Source organism: Miscanthus floridulus, chromosome 2, assembly GCF_019320115.1.
Source record: "Miscanthus floridulus cultivar M001 chromosome 2, ASM1932011v1, whole genome shotgun sequence".
Lineage (NCBI taxonomy): Eukaryota > Viridiplantae > Streptophyta > Magnoliopsida > Poales > Poaceae > Miscanthus > Miscanthus floridulus.
The window spans coordinates 26,684,372-26,698,606 of NC_089581.1; the positions used below are offsets into that span (position 1 = coordinate 26,684,372).

The 14,235-nt window shown below is 43.5% G+C and overlaps 1 protein-coding gene and 1 pseudogene across 1 annotated transcript; both read left to right on the forward strand.

Annotated features, from left to right (window-relative positions):
- The first annotated feature begins 1,783 nt into the window (after positions 1-1,783).
- On the forward strand, positions 1,784-5,363 carry LOC136520504 (cytochrome P450 85A1-like). The gene is made up of 9 exons (XM_066514047.1): positions 1,784-2,110; positions 2,613-2,934; positions 3,670-3,819; positions 3,910-4,158; positions 4,250-4,336; positions 4,424-4,502; positions 4,589-4,695; positions 4,787-4,911; positions 5,002-5,363. Exons 1-9 carry the CDS (start codon positions 1,920-1,922, stop codon positions 5,087-5,089), a joined length of 1,398 nt encoding a protein of 465 aa, XP_066370144.1. The 5' UTR covers positions 1,784-1,919; the 3' UTR covers positions 5,090-5,363.
- Positions 5,364-9,172: 3,809 nt separating this feature from the next.
- On the forward strand, positions 9,173-13,871 carry LOC136520493 (fructokinase-like 2, chloroplastic; annotated as a pseudogene).
- Positions 13,872-14,235: the final 364 nt, after the last annotated feature.

Below are 14,235 nucleotides of genomic sequence, written 5' to 3' on the forward strand. Positions count from 1 at the left end.
CACAATAGAGAGGCATAAATTATAATCGTCTCAAGTAAAGAATGAATATTTGCATCGGTCCATATTAGTGGTGCTAAAAAATATTTCACGACTAAACCAAATAGCAATGTTTAGTAGAGCTAAAATATCATTAGTAGTAGTAGTGAAACAATTAGCAACATCACAATGGTAAACTCTATGAAAACACAGAGTATGCCTTTGTCTGCTCCCAAGATTTGCCGGTCATCCAGACCAAGTTTCTAAAAGAAACAAAAAGAGTGTGCCTATGAACACAGAGTATCTGATTTATCTAATTCACATAAAGCAAAGGATGCAAGTATTTAGCAGTCATCAATAGTACAGAGAGAGGTATGCACATAGTATTTAGGATACTTAGGACATGTTTGCTTGGACGCCTCCCAGCAGATGCACAGGCAGTGATCATAGTCCAAGCGTCCGAAGTCGAACATATGGAAGCATTTCACATGTTAGGAAACATTGCTTGGAGGCAATCCAAACAACCACTTAATATCCATGATGCAAAGGTCACAAGCCTGAACGCCAAAATGTTTTGTGTTCATGTGATTAAGACTATGTTTGGATCCCCTAGCAACTAATGATTCACGACTGATATTAGCTACATAACTATTGACTGGTTAATTATTAGCTTGGTGATAGTTAGATTCAACAACTAAGAGATGGACGCATTTGATGATTTTGGCCCAGTTCCGCAGCGGTACTTTTCAGCGAACGAACGGCGTTTTTCTCTCGCAACAAATCAGTATAAGCATCAGCATAAGCCAAATTTCAGCGAAACAATCAGGGCGTTTAACTATAATACCCTTCTTCTTTTAGAAGCTTCAATAAAAGGCCTGTTTGATTGCTACCGCAAGTTGCCAGACCACGCCACAAACACCTATGCCTAACCTGCCGTAACCGTTATCTAACAATTATCTCATTAAACGACTTTAACATTTAAACTGTTAGCTGCATGTCAATTGATAGTTGTTATTGTTGATATTAGGAAATCTACCACAGCTAATTTTAGCAGGTACTATTACGTACAGTGACTGTTAATTGGCCGGATCCAATACCTACTAAACAATTTATATAAAAAGGAAAGAAAAAAAAAACCCTCCTAAGTTGCCGTGCCGTACTGCATACACCAACATGCGGCCGGGCGGTGTGCAGAGCCAGAAAACAAACAAGCAAGCGTGCGCCGCGCAGGCGCGCACACATGGGGGTTGGGTGGGCTTTGACTGCCCTGAGCCTGAGCCTGAGCCTGACCTGACCAAAGCGGTGGCAGTAGTGGCACCGCGGCGCGAGGCAGCGTCGTTCCCAAGGCCACTTGCACACTGCGCACGGGCACACGGCTGCAATGGATAGCTCGATCGAGAGGTCATCAGACGCTGCTGCTGCCGATGCTCCAATTTCTTTCTTTCTTTGCCGTTGTTGATCTCTTCCGTCTCTCAGCCTAGCGGGCCGGCCAGCAGGATTCTCATTGCACACACACAACCTGCTCCGCTCTGCTGCCTCCCTGTGCCGCTCTGAGCTCTGACGCTTGTCGTGACCCCACGGTCTAAGCCTCGCCTTGGAATGTGGACCCTAGCTCGAGCTCCTCCTCCTCCTCTATCTATTCTGCAGAGGCAATTTAAGTGATACACTGTAGAGAAAATAAATGAAATGAAAGAAAACGAAAAAAAGAGAGAGGAAAGAGGCCGGGTGGCAATTCATAAGATAGTGCCTCGGTGACCTGGTGTGCCTGTGGCCTATATAAAGGGCTGCTCGGCGCCCCGGTACAACAGCGAGCAAAGCAGGACCTCTCCTTGCTCTGCCGTGCACGGAGTTGGAGCACACCACCATTCCTGCAGCAGCAAGAAGCAGCCTCCCCCTCCTCTTCCTCCTGCTGGAAGAGCAAGCGAGCGAGAGAGATAGAAGTGATGGCGCTGCTGTTGCTCCTGGTGGCCGTGCTCGGCGTGGTGCTGGCGAGCAGCCTGCTGCTGCGGTGGAACGAGCTCCGGTACAGCCGCCGCCGGGGCCTGCCGCCGGGCACAATGGGGTGGCCGCTCTTCGGCGAGACCACCGAGTTCCTCAAGCAGGGGCCCAGCTTCATGAAGCAGAGGAGGCTCAGGTACCATACCAACCCCGTCCGCATTCCGCTCGCCGTCCGTGCCCTGCTCGCTTGCCTTCGCCTTGCCAACTGCAGTGTCTGTCACCGGATCAATCATTCGTTAGAAAGAAAGAAAGAAAGTATAGTAGTACTAGAAAGAAAAAAGAAAAAACAAAAAGCGGCGATCCGGATGAGGAGAAGGAAGAGGCGGAGCATCAGTGTCGTGTTCCCCAAAAGCTCGCAGCCCCGCACTGTTCCTGTTCCAGCTCTCCTCTCTGCTGGCTGATTACCTTAGTTCCATGGCATGCCATCATCATCCTCCTAAAGCACCACCACATTATCATATACTGCCACTGCTGCCAGACATGAGGAAGGAAAAAAAAAACAGTCTTTCCATTATATACAGAATAATAAGCATAGCTAGTCTAGTCATGGTAAAATAAATCATTTGCTAACAATAACAGCAAGCAAGCACAGAAGCATGAAGAAGCTTATGGTAAAATCATTGGCGGCATGGTGGCAGGTACGGGAGCCTGTTCCGGACGCACATCCTGGGCTGCCCCACGGTTGTGTGCATGGAGCCGGAGCTGAACCGCCGGACGCTGGCCAGCGAGGGCGCCGGCTTCGTCCCGGGCTACCCGCAGTCCATGCTCGACATCCTGGGGCCCAACAACATCGCCGCCGTGCACGGCCCGCTCCACCGCGCCATGCGCGGCGCCATGCTCGCGCTCACTCGGCCCCACATGATCCGCGCCGCGCTCCTCCCCAAGATCGACGCCTTCATGCGCGCCCACCTCCACGGCTGGGCCGGACGACGCGTCGACATCCAGGAGATGACCAAGGAGGTATGGTAGTATAATACACAGATACACTAGGACGCAGTTGTTGTTGTTGTTGTTATGCTCTCTTCTTCTTTTGCTCTGCTGCCTCTCTGATGCTCTTGAGCAGTAATTCTGTGGGGCCCACGTTTGAAAGATTACTGATTTACCTTGGCTGTATTGCATTTCAGTGGCCAAATTGCCATTGCTGTTGACATTGCTTTGGCAACAAATCTGACTGAAAGTGGAATGGGACACATTCCTCAATTTTTACAGCACCTACCGCCACCATTTTTCACTTGCCCTCCGACTCGGATCCAGAGAGGCAATGCCATAGGCTGGCCGACACGGCAGAATGATGGTGCCCTTGAAAACTGAGGAATTCATCGACAGTTGATTTCAAAAGAGTTGCGAGCAAAAGGAAGGGATCTTCCCCATCCCTTCCTCTCTCTACCAAAAGGGGAATCTTTGGCTTTCTAGAACCTGTACTGCACTGCTGGATTGGCAAAAATTTATGAGCCGAAGAAAAGGGCAGACAGAGGGGAAAGGAAACTCCCCTCCCCCTCTCTTTTCTCTCTCTATATATACACATTCCAAAGTGCACAACAAACACTCCATGCACCATCATCACCATCACATGTCTCAATGCAAAAGAAACACTTGGCTGGGTGCTGAATTCCATACCTCTTCCATAGCGTAGCATGGCAACTTATTATTATGGAATCTTATCTGCCTTTGTTTTCTTTGTTTTTTTTTCATCAGATGGCTTTGCTCTCAGCTCTCAGGCAGATTGCTGGCATCTCTGCTGGCCCACTCTCTGATGCCCTAAAGGCAGAGCTGTACACCCTTGTACTTGGCACCTTCTCCCTGCCAATCAACATCCCAGGAACCAACTACAGCAAAGGGCTCCAGGTACTGTTCATTGCTTGCATACCTGAAAACATCAGAAGAAAAAAGTTGAGCTGAACTGAGCACTCTAACAACAGCAGTGTTGTCTTTCAGGCAAGGAAGAAGCTTGTGGCAATGCTGCGGCAGATGATCGCGGACCGGAGGTCCTCTGGTTGCGCTCAAGATGACATGCTGGATGCGCTGTTGAGCGGCAATGAAGGCACCAGGGCGAAGCTCAGTGATGACCAGATCATTGACCTTCTTATCACCCTCATATACTCTGGGTATGAAACCGTGTCGACCACCTCGATGATGGCGGTGAAGTACCTATCGGACAATCCAAAAGCTCTTGAACAAATCAGGGTACATATACTTCGCAACCAAGTTCAATTCTACCGCAAAGCGATTAGTCCTATAATCCATGAGCTTAGGGATGATCTGTTGACTGTTGCAGAAAGAGCATCTTGACATCAGGAAGGCTAAATCACCAGAGGATGCCCTTGACTGGAATGATTATAAGTCAATGACCTTCACCAAAGCTGTAAGTTGGAGATGATACACCCAGAAAGCAGTCAGAGTAGAATTGTACTATGGACACGACAAACTAATTTATTCTTCTAATATGCAGGTCATTTATGAGACTCTAAGACTAGCTACAGTTGTCAATGGGCTGCTGAGGAAAACTACCCAGGATGTAGAAATGAATGGTGAGAATCCTACGGGATCCATACTTCTACTGATAGCGATGCAAATCTCAAGCTAGTTCTAATGCAATATTATGTATTTATTTCAGGGTATGTTATTCCAAAAGGCTGGAGAATTTATGTCTACACAAGGGAGGTAAATTATGATCCATTCCTGTACCCGGAACCGATGGTTTTCAACCCATGGAGATGGCTGGTAAGGAATAGAACAAGCAAACGTCTCAGATAATAAATAGGCACCAAGATATGTCACAAAATTCTAACCTGACAATGCTTCCTGACAATAGGAGATGAACCTCGAATCACATCCACACTTCATGTTGTTTGGAGGAGGTGCCCGCATGTGCCCAGGGAAGGAAGTAGGAACAGTTGAAATTGCAACGTTCCTTCACTATTTCATTACGCGTTACAGGTTTGTTCCTCTCACAAGTTTTTGATACTAGCTATAGAAAAACCTCAAGAGCTCTTCACTGAAAGACTTGGCGCTGATCTTCTCTTGCAGATGGGAGGAGGAGGGAAACAACACAATATCAAAGTTCCCCAGAGTGGCAGCTCCCAACGGGCTACATATCCGAGTTCAAGATTACTGAACTTGTGAGACGTTTTGCGAAGTTTAGATAGGATTCAGACTTAGATAGAATAACCCTGCGATGCTGATGCTGCTGGCCTCTTGAAAGGATTAGAACAGCCATTGGTGCTTGTAAAATGTGTCCATGCCAATAGGAATATTATAGGGAGGATATAGGTATGATAGGTTTACTTAGGAAATTGATGTAGAAAGCCACCAGATGCTCCTGTATTCTTTTGGTCCATCAATTTTCAAATTTAAACAGAAGTATCATTTGGCTTCTATGCTTTTGAACATGATACAGAACCAGCTATCCATATGCAAATTTCCAGCTTCATGAGCCCGTTGAATAAAAAATGCCAATAGCCAACTGATCTAAAAATATGGATGGACACTGACTAAAAAACATTAAGCACATACTGAGGATATGCTAAATTGGTGACTGCTAATTGCTAATGGAGGAACAGAGTAAGAGTTTTACCTTATTCAGGATATAGATGATAACTGCTTCAATGGTAGAGGCTTCCAATTGCTTATATAAAAAGGTAAGAATGAGCTCATGTTAACAATGCAAGTTCCTTCAATTAGTTAGGCAACACATTGATGAAAGCAAAAGCACTCTCTTCCCATCGAAGGTCCAACATAATGGAAGTCAATATTCATTGCTGCTTCAAAAGATGCCAATAGTTGTTTAGAAGCATCACCATTGACAATGTTCGGTGCAAATGAAACTGCATTATCCAACGTACTCCGAGAACAATGCTGTTAATGCACTACTAGTAAATCTCAAAATTGTAGATACTACAAGATTTCAGCTTTCGGCGAAGGGCAAATTTTCCCTGGAACAACCAATATCCTTGATCAGCCATGTAAATAAAGAGTGCACAAAAAAGGATCTAACATAGAGTTTTGGTAACTTGATTCTATCTGTTTCAACTCTGTTGCAGTAAAACCTATCATCAGGGCATCCATAATTGGTCATCGCACATTTCACTTAAGTTTAAAAGATAAATGGTTCTGATCGTTTAAAAAAAAAACTACTGCACTTTGTTTTCTTAAATTCCTAACTTGTGGCCTACCAGGAACAAATTGTGAACGAGAAAACTCCTAGCACTAAAGGGTATGTTACGTAATTCATGTAAAACTTTTTTTCGTACACAAGCTATTACAGATTGCAGGGTAATGTTTCGTACACAAGCCATTTCATACACAAGGACTGAAAAAAAATCGTGAATCTGAAAGTAGAATGTTCAGAATCAATGCTTAGAATCTAATTTAGGTATCTTCTAGCTGAAATACAAAAAAAATGCTAAAGCAGTCAAGCTTAACAGTAAATACCTAGCCTAACTGCTTTTCACGTCTACTACGAAGTGACCAACCCACAAGATACAAATCAGACCGGCCACATGGACAAGAAATACAAGCAGAGTGCAGGGCAACCACATGCATGCACTCACAAGAATTGACATGCAAACTCCTATTCTGTAGTGCACTGGGAGAAGAGAGTTTCTGTCAGTCCACATTTTTCCACGCACCATCTATGATCAGAACTAACAAGTAACAACAGACAACGACAGTCGCACGTTGTATGAACAATCGTGCACTGGGCACAAGAGTTGGTACATACTCAAACAGAAGAAGGCATATGCAAAGTAACACCCTGCCATGATGGCATCCCATGTGGTGAAACAAGTACAAGAGATGCAAATGCATTGTATGTTCCCCAAATTCTGTTGCTCCTGGAAATCAGTGGACTGACAGTTACTGACATGGAGCAAGGCAAGCATATGCACACAAGTCAGAGTGTACAGCCGTCTTATTCACTAACAAGAGAGAGTTTATATTGAAAAGGAAATAGCAATATCATACTAATCGACAAGTGCAAAAGTCTCCATAAGAGAAAAAAACAAGAGCAAAAGTTTAAGACTTTGGTGTCAAAAAACTTCCCCACTTTTATTTGCTTCAACAATGCATCACAAACCTTTGTAGTATCAACATCAAATCTACCATTGCATGTGGGATTGACACGGTTACACATCCAACCTGGAAATCCTTTTCCTAGATGGTTCAAGTAACATACTAGTACATGTGAAGCAATAATGCTTCCTTGACACATCTCTTTTCTTATGGACGACACACCAGAAAGAAGCTGGAGGTTCTGTTAAGAATACTTTGAAAAGAACAATCTCAGGGTCAACAATCATTCTCGACCAAGGGATCTCTGCCAGTTCCATTGAGCCATAAAATTGTATGAAATCATCCCATCAAGCTCGGTGTGATGTTCTTGTTTAGCTCTGCTTGAGTTTTTTGTCCTGTACAGTTTTTTTGTTCTGATTCTTCTCTGTTAATAGAAGAGATCTGTTGTTCTGTTCAAAAAGATCTCTGCCAGTTCCATGTTAGATACTTGAGTATTGCTCAGAGGCCATATAAACCGAAATTGTAGCCTCTCTGCAATGTGAATAGATCCCCTGCCATATACATACAATGTGAGAGACGATGAGGTTAAGACACCTGCGAGATACATCATTGACCATATATACTCGGTTTACAGTTTCGCTTGCACTTTTGCATATAATTGTATTCATGGATAATAGCTTCTTTCTATTTCAAGTATCTTTGACAATAGCACCCAGCACAGGAATCAACCTTTGAAGCTCTTCATCTTCTGAGAGCCTTGTCACAAAATGGCGTGTGGACTGAGTGCCAATGTCAACTGTATCTGCAAGTTCAGATACTAGAAATTTGATCTCAGAAAAGATCGCCTCCACTTCAAGAATTTCCGCACATAACTAAAGCTATCTGGCTTCAGATTAAGCATGTCTATGAGGCCATGACCCACAGGTAACACTATTATTAGGCCCTCTTTTATGATCAAACAAAGGATCTCCTTGAAGGTTCTTCAACAGTTTAAACAGCACATTTCAGCATTTTGAGAGTGAATGCCAACTTTGCACTGATGAATGCCAACTTTGCACTGATCCAAGGATCAGTACCTAGAAGATCCTTCAAAAGGAACTAGAACTTTTGGCCTCTCATATTTCTGTTCGTCTGATGCTTATCATAAAATATGACATCCATACCAACTGGTTTGGGACTATATTTTCATCAGTTTGGCATAAATCCTACTCGATTTATTTGACTCGTCCGACTGAATCATGTCGTCCAAGCTTGGTTGTCGTCTTACACTGCACTGATTGTATCATCCACGTTGCTCCCTAAAGCAATGACAATCTCTTGGCCTTGGGAGCTTGCACTGACATAGGATTCCACAAATGAATGATGCGTCGGGAAATGCACGCCTGCTCTTGTCAATGACCCAACAAGCTCGGTACTGCCAACATGAGAGGAAAATTAGCAAACGGCTGTTTCAACTGTCAATTTAGGAAAGGGGAAAAAAATGATGGACAGGTTATATCAGAATGAGCATTTGAAGCTAAACAATCCTTTGAAACGGTAATCTGCTGCAGAGGCGTTTCATTTCACACATCTGTAGCTGTAGCACTGTGGCAGTAACAATGAGAAGACCCAGAGCAGGGGCACGATAGGATTCCAACAGAGCAACAGTGGCCGGTGCTGGAAATTGAAAAGTCGGAGCCGGACAAGAATGGCGGAATCGCTATGGCCTCGAGGCAAGAACTCGACAGGGTTCTTACAGTAAACAACAACGCCGACAATAACCGCTAAAACTAGTTGCGAAAACTGGTGGCAGGCAGGATAGGAATCAAGGGTTCTACTTGCAAATGTCAGCATGGATGTGAGAAGAAACAACTCGAGTGCCATTCGACGGGCGCAGCGAAGAAGATATCAATACCTCCCGAGCGGAAAAACTTGGATCGGAGAAGTGCTGAGGAGGCTGGATTTCATTTGATTTGAGGCGGCGCACGCGGCGAAGAGGAGAGCGCTGCGCCGTGCGCCGACCGGGGAGGAGAAACAAGAGGTTATGCGAACAGACTAAGAAAGCGAACTCATGGAATACGCCTTCCCTGTTATGACGCTTCTGCCCCTTATCCTCAGAACTATGGGCAAATAAGTAATTTGCTCCAGCCAAGGGGTTTTGCTGTTCCTCGTTGCTGAGCAGTAAGCAGTGGGCACAGTCGCTCGCTCTTCTCCCAGCAGGACTGGAGCGGCTACTGGGATTTTTGCTACTCCCCTCCATTGATGGCTTCTCTTCTTCTCCCTCCGCAGTTCACTTGCTCCCTGCGCCCTTATCATCGAATCAGGTAATCTCTCAACATAGTGAATCCGCTGCTGTACATCCCAATTATCAATGCGAGCCCGCGTGAAACATGCCGGTTTCCCCCCGTACGGTCGCTGCAGTCTGTGGTGAGATAGAGGAGATTAGGAGCCAGAATTGTCTTTTTGTTCATTCTGGGATTAGAAATGCGGCTCTGTCCTGTGATTCACGGACCTGAATAATGTTTGGTCAATTCATTTGGATTGTGTTGTGGGCAGGGGTCAATTGGTACATTACAAGACAAACATTTTGGGGAAGAACATGACTAAGTCTACAGTGAGGTTGCTTAACCGCAGTGTTAGTTTTGCATCAAGGACTTCTCAAGATGCTGTGGATGAGTTAAGCGATGAAAGCGATGGTGAAAGCTCAACTAAAAAGAAAAGAGCCCCAAGACGTGGAAGAAAGAAAGCCACCGCTGAAACATCGGGAGGCGAAGGAGAAGGAAACCAAATCGTCACTGAACAAACGGCCGCTGAAGAGACTAAGGAAGCTAAGAGGAGAGGCCGTAAGAAAGGTAAATGTACATATTGGTTGCATTTTTTGCAGCACTTTTGTTTCTGTATGCTGCAGTTTTCATGATTTTTCTCTACTGGGAACCTTAACAAGTCACAATTTTTCTCTGTTCTGTTACAGCTGCTACTGCTGCAAGCTCAGAGGAGGAGAAGGATAAGGCCAAGGAACCGAAGAAGAGGGGAAGGTGAAAAGTTAAGACTGTAGAGGAATCTAGTGATGATGATGGAGGGCATACGAGCAAAGATTTGATGCTCTATAATGAAGGAGAAGATCAGACTCAGCTACAGAATTCTGCCAACGTTCTGGAAAGTAAAATAGAGTCAGTTCTACATGAGGATATTGGAGACGTTGACGATTTAATTCCGCTAGTGTGCTGCTTTGGCCTGCCAAATACTCCTTTATTCCTTCTGGAAGACCAGCCAATAGGCTTATAGATCATGAGATTCATGATAGAATGAAGGACATGTTTTGGTCTCTAGATAAATTTGTGAGGGCACCAGGAGGGTCTTCATCCAATGTTGCTCTAGCGTTAGCTGCGATTGGTGGAAGGGTTGCATTCATGGGAAAATTAGGTGATGATGATTACGGTCAAAGTTTGCTGTATCACTTAAACATCAATGGAGTTCAAACTCGAGCAGTTTGTATGGACCCTTCAGTGCCAACTGCTGTGTCCTTGATGAAGGTCAGAACCGAAGGAAGTCTGAAGACAAACTGTGTTAAACCTTGTGCTGAGGATTGTTTCCTGCAGTCTGATATCAACCCGGCAGTTCTAAAAGAGGTAAATATCAAACGATCATCAAATATAAATCCTGTGATATCATATCCTATGTATAATACTTTATGTTTTAGATGCAATGTGTGACATTTATTTTTTATTTATTAATAATGATATGTGATTCTTGCGTGTTTATTTTATGATCCTGACAAGAGTATAGCTTTTCACTTTGTACACATGTAGGTGCGGGTCCTCTTCTATTTCAGAACATAAGGATGCATTTTCAAAATATTTGATAATGCATTTAGTCATATTCTGAACTTGCATTCAGACTTTTTCAGTTCTCGTATCTGGGTGCTCACAAGTCACATGTTGTGCGAGTCACTCCCTAAAGGATTTAGTACTCCCTCTGTTATGACCGGTATACAATATACCAGGCGCCAGCGTACAAGTGGCTAGGGGCGCCCAGTTCAGCCCAGATCAGATAGGTGGTGCCTAGAATTAGATGGGCTAATAGTCTAGTTATCCTTGTGTTTTATTATTTGCTATTTTCCCCAAATAGATATTTATTTCTTAAAATAGGGTCTCTTAGAGGGGATATATATCTTGTAAACATTATTGAAGGAATCAAGCAAGGCAAACGTTATTTGCCTGGCCTCAAGGGCCAAGGGCTACATACGTGACTTCCTTGCCTCCCTGCCTCCTCTCACGCACAGCCCTAGGGCAGCAGCAGCGAGCAGCTGTCGCCTCTTCCTCTCGCCGCCACGGCACCACGCCGTCGCTGAGAGATCAGACCTCGCCCTCCCCTCTTCCATCCCTACAACCTCCGCAGCAACTCCGGTAGGACCTCACGTCCTATCACCCTCCCCCTAAGACAATGTCGTGGGTACAAAACCATCACAAGTCAGTTCTCGTATCTGGGTTCAAATATTCATGCTTAATCTTTTATGGATGTTTTAGTGCCACAAACAAAATTTTGGCTCAATAATTCTATAATTTTATCAAAATTTACTATTTCTAAGCTAAATCAATGCTTCTGTGGATAATTTTGAGAACCTTCCTTTTGCATTAAATTTGTGGCATGCTATACTTCTGTTGATAATTTACAATACTAGAACTCCATCTTGATGTTGTTTTATTGCAGAGATGTCGCTCTGTACATATACTGTTCAATACCTAAGAATAACCAGAGCTAGTACCGGAGATAATGGCAATGGTTTGGAGCAAATAATAACAGTTAGCAGGTAGATCTAATAAAATTTGGCTACTCAGCATTACTCATGTCGATTCAAACTTGATACAGATTATTTCCATCATAAATGGATGAATATGATTATGATATTTAAATATTTGATGCATAGGTCACGGTCACGGATTACTTTACTTGTTCACAGTTAGGCCCAGTAAGAACCAAATGCAGCAACCGCTGATTGCTCTGCTTTACTATCTGGTTTTTACGCAGGCCTTTGCTTTATTCTGTAATAAACATTTTAAAAACAATGTGCCTGTAAATGTTCTAGTAGGGCTTGCTATTCACTGTGTTCCGATATCATGTGTGAGAGAACAAATAAATGATACCAAATTGGATAAGAAAATTTTAGCGGCAAGGCACTGACAGTTGCTGCACATAAAAGTATAGAACATGTACGATAATTTGTCTTTGCTAACTGCTACCTTTTGCATCTTATACAGGCTAAGATGTTTTACTATAATTCTTCTGCTTTGCTTGAGCCCACTACAGAGTCATCATTGTTGAAAGCTATTGATGTTTCGAAGAAATTTGGTGGTACAATATTCTTTGATCTGAATCTTCCACACTATGGTCATCCAGTAAGGAAACCAAGTTGCTCATTAAGGAAGCATGGGAAGCTGCCGATATTATTGAAGTCACAAAACAAGAACTTGAGTTTTTCTGCGGCATTAAACCATCTGGGAAATTTGACACAAATGATAATGATAAGTCCAAATTCACACACTATAGTCCAGAAGTTATTATGAAATTGTGGCACAATAATCTCAAGGTCCTCTTTGTGACAAATGGTACCTCCAAGATTCACTATTACACAGAAAAGCACAATGGCTGGGTCCGTGGTACAGAAGATGCACCGACCACTCCTTTCACCAGTGATATGTCACAATCTGGTGATGCCATTGTTGCAGGTACCTCATGTGTTCCCCCTAATATACTTCTAAAGGATATGTTATTGTTTCATTAATGAGACCATACATTAGGCGGTGAACGATAAATGGGATGTTTGGTTTGAAGAATGGGGTAGTCCTTATCTTCTAACTCCTCGCCTCCTCCTTTTTTTTTGGTTTGTGGAATGGAACGAGTTGATCCATCACCACCTCATTCCTCACAAGCTAATAGTTAGTATAGTATGAGGAATGGAGCCATTCTACCAAATTTGAGGGAAGGACTTGTGATGCACCACCTCATCTAGAATGAGGTGGTTCTTAAAACCAAAGACCCCCTAAATATTTCTTGTCACATTTTACTAGGTGAGAGGATACTGTTTTTGTTTAAGATAATGGGAGGAACTTCTGGCCTGTGCACCATGATGCATAGCCTAGTGCATTACAATGTTTCATTAACAATAGGTGTTATGATAACTGAAAAAAATATTGAAGGAGACATTGCCTATTACTCAATGTCCATCTGTGCTTAGCAAAGTACCCAGCCCAGGACTGTAACATTCTAAGTTCTGCATGCTGTGAGGGCCATCTTTGGGCATCCTACAGCTGCAACAAACACAATTGCCACTTTACTTTGGTGAGAATTATTCCAGTTTGATTAAAAACTGTTCGAACCTCACTTTATCTTTTACTAGTCTGACATGCATTCAACTGCTATAACATTTGGTGTCTTTTTGTCTTTTCAGCCCTCATGAGGATGCTGGTAATTAGCCCTCACCTGGTCACAGACAAGGTTTACTTGCACAAGGCAGTCAAACATGCTATTAAATGTGGTGTTATTGATCAGTGGATGCTTGCGCGAGAGCGGGGCTTCCTTCCCAAAGAAAGAGCAGATCCAACCAGTGAGCAGTATGAAGTGAGGTTCATCACAGAGAAGGAATACCGCACACTCCCTGATGCCATGCAATCAGAAAACTCGTCAACCAGTGAACTTGCATACGTGGAGTGAAAGGACAGGCCATCGGTGTCTATATACCAGATTCCTTTATTTATTTATGGAAACTGGCTTGTCGCTGCAGTAGCTGAAGTTGGTATTCAGAAGAATTAGCTTAAACATGCAGATTTTAGGTTGGTCGAGTATAGGTTGATAGCCCCAAAGTAAGACTAACATATTGATAGCATCAAATTTTCTATCGAGACAATGCAAATGTGACTGATGCCAGGAAATTTGCCTAGAATGCAACCTTTGTTCATTCTTGATTTCTCTGTGACCCATGTTCTGTTAGATCGCTACCTTATGCCAGTGGCACCACTACTAATTGTGGAATGGAGCTCCTTTGATCTTATCGGCTATGCACCAAATGTTATTTATCATATATCCAGTGTATCAAAAATATATTATGTGACTGACTTGTCCAGTCTGTTTCCTTTTCAGGTAAAAGAGAATTTTTTTTCTTAACACTGAATGACATTTATTGTGGTCCAAATTGAGTCTGCTGTTGGCTGTTCTATGCCTATTACAAGGCACGGACACCAAGGATAGATTTAAAAAAAATCGACCTACCAAGGA

What these genes read in the sequence shown, in the direction of transcription:
- LOC136520504 (XM_066514047.1), top strand. Translation starts at nt 1,920, where the DNA reads ATGGCGCTGCTGTTGCTCCTGGTGGCCGTGCTCGGCGTGGTGCTGGCG. An exon ending in TCCAGGAGATGACCAAGGAG is followed by an intron (nt 2,935 to 3,669) that starts GTATGGTAGTAT and finishes TTTTTTCATCAG; the next exon opens with ATGGCTTTGCTCTCAGCTCT. An exon ending in CAATGACCTTCACCAAAGCT is followed by an intron (nt 4,337 to 4,423) that starts GTAAGTTGGAGA and finishes TCTAATATGCAG; the next exon opens with GTCATTTATGAGACTCTAAG.